The sequence below is a fragment of the Strongylocentrotus purpuratus genome, unplaced genomic scaffold (assembly GCF_000002235.5).
Source record: "Strongylocentrotus purpuratus isolate Spur 01 unplaced genomic scaffold, Spur_5.0 spur5_scaffold_20, whole genome shotgun sequence".
In the NCBI taxonomy this organism is placed as follows: Eukaryota; Metazoa; Echinodermata; class Echinoidea; order Camarodonta; family Strongylocentrotidae; genus Strongylocentrotus; species Strongylocentrotus purpuratus.
In genome coordinates, this window is record NW_022145606.1 from 27,089,024 (window position 1) to 27,093,924 (window position 4,901).

Sequence of the window (4,901 nt, forward strand, 5' to 3'; positions counted from 1 at the left end):
CAATTTCATCAATACAGACATTTGTAGATACTCCCATCATAAAGATAGTTCATAGATTAGGGATGCCAGTTAGAATTGATCAGAGGGCCTGACAATTACCTATAGAATGAGCTATTTTGTACACAAAAAAGCCTGAACTATGGTCTGAAAATAACTCGCCAGGGCCTGAATTCGGGCTATTGCCTGAAAACTGGCATCCCTAATAGATGCAGAAATTAATTAAATATCATAGATTAAGACCTACAGTTCATTTGTTTTGATGCTACTCATCAATGAATGAGTTTCTTATTGCACTGTGTGTTTGCATCTTGACATTTTGGCTTATGATACCTGAGAGAGGAAGAGTCACCCCATGCCTTACCACATTGATCACATACATAGGGCTTCTCACCTGTATGGATGCGCTTATGTATTGTGAGATTATTTATTTGACTAAATGCTTTACCACACTGATCACATAAATAGGGCTTCTCACCTGTGTGAATGTGTTTATGTTTTTTGAGATCACAAGCTTGATTACATGCCTTACCACATTGATCACATACATATGGCTTCTCACCTGTATGAATTCGTTTATGAGTTGTGAGAACATGTTTCTGATTAAATGCATTACCACAATGATCACATACATATGGCTTCTCACCTGTATGGATGCGTTCATGTGCTTTGAGATGATGTTTTTCACTAAATGCCTTACCACATTGCTCACATACATAGGTTTTTTTTACCTGTATGGATGCGTTTATGTCTTTCGAGATTAAGCTTGACTACATGCCTTTCACATACATAGGGCTTCCCACCTGTATGGATGCGTTCATGTGCTGTAAGAACATCTTTACGATTAAATTCCTGACCACACTGGTCACATACATAGGGCTTCTCACCTGTATGGATGCGTTTATGTTTTTTGAGATTACCCATATGATTAAATGCCTTACCACAATGATCACATACATAGCGCTTCTCATCTGTATGAATGCGTTTATGTGATGTGAGATGAGCTTTTTGAGTAAATTCCTTACCACACTGATCACATACATGGGGCTTCTTATCTATATAGATGCATTTATGTGTTGTAAGATTATGTGCATCACTGAATGTTTTACCACATTGATCACATGCACAAGATTTCTTCGCTACATGATTCTCTTTCTGTTTGACAGGATTATCGTTAAATGCGTTACCATATTTACCACAAAAATATGGCTTATTATTTGTTTTGGCGCTTCCAAGTTTAGTACAATGAATTTCATCAGTAAATTTCCTATCACTACAAGTAGGTTTAATATTATTTTTCATTTTATCATTTGACAAATCATTGTTGGCTTTATTCTTTGTATCACTGCCCGAGTTCTTTCTCACACCTCTATTAACAGATTGAATAGGTTTTTGTATTTCTCCTTTGATGAACTGTAGAATGTCTTCCTTTGGTGCATCTGCTGGCGGGAGGATACCATAGTGTCCATGTTTGTACTTGAGATGCCTTGCTAAGACGATAGGAATTGCGTAGCGTGAACCACAGTACTCACATCTATAGGCGAGGCCAGAATCTAAAATAATAAGATAAAGCATACAAGGCATAGTATGAAACTCTAGAGTAAAAAAAAAAAAAAATCACAATCACAATGTATTAAAGCTAATAAGTGATTGTTGTGGGGTCTTTTTTTTCTGCATCCTCTCTCTTTCTGGGCATTTAATTTAATTTATATAATAAGTTCATTGAACATGTCGAAATTTGTAATCAATAGGCAACGCACTTTTCATTCTGCATATATAAATATATATATAAATGAAATTTCTATCGTGTTATTTGACACAGGTTTCCTAATCAAGTTACTGTTTCAATGTTGAGTTTATAGAGCTGCGATGTGATACCAAGATCTTTTGCATGCCTCTCCCCATAGTAGACCAGTAGCTCCGTTCCTGGACATATTGGTTTGAAGGTACGGTAGTAGATCTCACCAAGATACTGGAATGCTACAAGGTTCTGTTCACCCTCATTGCATGCACAGTTGATGTCTTGCATCCAGTTGCCTGTCTGCTCACTTTTGCTGTCAGCAGATTGGTGAGGTTTTCCTTCCTTGCATGTATAAGTACAAATGTAGAAAAGAATGCACTGCATTGTATTTCTGCCCAACAATTTTAAATCATTCAATATTTAGTGGATGCCTAAGCAAAACTATGTTGGTATACAATGAATTAGCATAAATATAACCATACTAGAAGTTTATCATATGCTTAGAAGAAAAAAAAAAGAACAATGTATACTTTAGGGGATGGGGCATTTTGTAACAATTAATGCAGTGTAAGGATAAATCCATGAAAATAGATTGTATGTGAAATGCTAGGGAAGGCAAAGTAATAATCCTCCCCTAAATCTGTTTTTTTTCCAATAACCATATTTATGTACATCTCCAAAATAGATGTAGCTAATACAAATTTGGAGCAAGTTTCATTAAAGCACAGTACAGCAAGAAATATTTTCTTAATACTCAGTTCGTATTTTCATTGCTGTCAAAACTACATGTGCAAGATTTGCTTATAAATATAACCAATATTAAATAATGTTCAAACATGACATGCATTGTTGTTTAATACATAATCATATCAAAAGAAGAATGACTCGATATACCTCCAAAGCATTTGCACCATTATCTTCAATCTCTAGGTCCACAATGTCACCAGCGTATGGAATAAACAGATATCCTTTAAGAATGAACTTGGTAGCAAAGATCCCCTGACCAACCCCTGGTATTGATGACGGCTTGACCGCCAGACCATCAGGTAGAGTCTTCCTTGCTTTGTCTTTAGACCCTTTAGGGCTGGGGTTGTCCTTGATGGTGGTAAGGGAATGCTTGGAACACCCACCTTCAAAGACCTCGTGACAGTCCTCACAATCTGAAGGGGAAAATAATGATAATAAAATTGATTATCTATTGAACATCATTATCGTCTTCATTTCTTAAAACCAGATGTGTTTTCAAGGCTGCATGGAAGGAATTATGTTCATTAGATAATTCACCTCTGATTACAGGTATATAACTGATCATTTTGTTAAATGAATTCAGTAGGTTTTTTCAAAACTGATGCATTAGAATAGGTTTAAAGTAGTCCATGTATTGAAAGGGGAGATGTTCATACGCAACCACTTCATACATTGTACATGGAGCTTCAGAATAATCAGCCTTACGAATTTGAAGAATTCTACAACAAAAACGAAAAATATACAAATGACCAACAAAAAAGAACAAAACAAAAGAACAGAATAAAACAAAAGTCCATATTGTGTTTACTTACAATCATCTTCTTTATAGGACTTCCGGCTCACTGCTCTTCTGGAGTATCTAGATAGTCTGGGTGATGGTTGGGGTTTCTCCTTTCTCCTGTCTGAAATTAAATTAATTATTCAGTTTATTCCGAGTATATACATACCATAATGATAAAGATTTTCATTTCAGAATTATACTATTTACCCTCAGCCCTGGTATGAACCCATGTACATTTATTTTTCACCCACTTTAGTTCCCTATATCTTCAATTTTCATTGCACAGCCAGCAAACTGATGGTGCTTTCTATGTGTGATAAATCAAAGGTAATACAAAGTTTTGGGAGATTTTGAAATTAGGTGGATATTATTTCTTTATAATTTTGATATATTAAGATGGGCCTGTGGATGTATAAGCACAAAAAAATTCAGCCCCTAAAACTCTTCTACTTTCGGGAAAAATTGAATACAAACATTTACCGGTGCTCCCGGTAAATTTTGATAAATTTCAAATAGCGCCTATGGTCGTACAATGGTGGCTGCGACCTTGAAAATCTCAGAGTATGTTGTTGTGATATATAATTTCCAAACGAGAATAGCTAATCGGTCAATTTTAGACAAGAAACATTGTTTTATAGCTTAATTAATATATTGACCTTGAGAGGGAGCTATACGACATAAAGAGTTTATTATTTATAATTTCATAACTTTAGACTCGATTTCAACCACGACAACGATCACTGCATATTGTAGGATCGCATAATACTCTCAATACGTTCATTTGAACCAAATTCATGTGCCCATACCAAATTTTTTTAATACCTTTAATAACATGAAATTGAAAAGGAGGGGGGGAAATAAATTTAGTGAGAGACAATAGTGTTTTATTCTGATCAGTGCCAAATGGGAAGCTTCAGTATTTCCACATATTTCATCAAATAATAAACGTCAATTTCTTCATATGACCACTGAATAATGATGCTTTCTGGTATCGCTACCATTTGTCATAATTAGTCATATCAAGTTGTCAAAACATGTCTTCGTTCATGGGTGTAAAAAATAGTAATAGACATCATCAGTTTAATGGGACACATAACGCAGAATCGCCCTATCTAGCTTTCATTCAAATGGAAAAAAAATATATATAATGCCCAAGAAAATGGAAATTGAATTTGGAAAGAAAAAGCATACTTTCTTACCAGAGAGAGACTTTGCCTTTCCACCAGTACGTCCACCATCTTTCATACAAGATGTTTGGGGTTGCTCGGGAGAATGGTCACATTCTGTAGCTACTCCTGTCAGGTTTGCTCAGTCTTCTGATCACCTGACTGATTCCCCTGATCACCTGATGAAGCTGTCGGATTGGTTTGTGGTTGGGTGGAATCGGCATAGTCCTTTCATTCAAGGAGATCAATGATTATCTCGCTAACTGTAGGATGAGCATCATTGAGTGGAGTGCCGTCATCATCACACACAGTCCCTGATGTTACAGTGTGCTAAATGAGAAAGAAGAAACAGAATATGAATGTGTTCCTCTGGCAGTCACGCTTATCATCTCTCTCCCTTCCTTTAGTCTCTGTATTTTCCTAATACTTCATATTCCCACCTACGTGAAAAAAAAAAATTATGAAGAAA

General features: G+C 35.7%; 1 protein-coding gene across 1 annotated transcript; it reads right to left on the reverse strand.

Moving 5' to 3' along the window:
• Nucleotides 1-269: 269 nt before the first annotated feature.
• Nucleotides 270-4,656, reverse strand: LOC105436471 (zinc finger protein 724-like). Its single transcript, XM_030993807.1, has 6 exons — nucleotides 4,560-4,656; nucleotides 2,633-2,898; nucleotides 1,876-2,080; nucleotides 1,365-1,550; nucleotides 772-1,052; nucleotides 270-704 (listed from the first exon to the last, which is right to left on the reverse strand). The coding sequence occupies exons 1-6, from the start codon at nucleotides 4,654-4,656 to the stop codon at nucleotides 270-272; spliced, it is 1,470 nt and encodes a 489-aa protein (XP_030849667.1).
• Between the last annotated feature and the right edge of the window lie 245 nt (nucleotides 4,657-4,901).

What these genes read in the sequence shown, in the direction of transcription:
- LOC105436471 (XM_030993807.1), bottom strand. Translation starts at nt 4,656, where the DNA reads ATGCCGATTCCACCCAACCACAAACCAATCCGACAGCTTCATCAGGTG. An exon ending in GAGGCATGCAAAAGATCTTG is followed by an intron (nt 1,551 to 1,875) that starts GTATCACATCGC and finishes TTATTATTTTAG; the next exon opens with ATTCTGGCCTCGCCTATAGA. An exon ending in CCTATGTATGTGAAAGGCAT is followed by an intron (nt 705 to 771) that starts GTAGTCAAGCTT and finishes TATGTATGTGAG; the next exon opens with CAATGTGGTAAGGCATTTAG.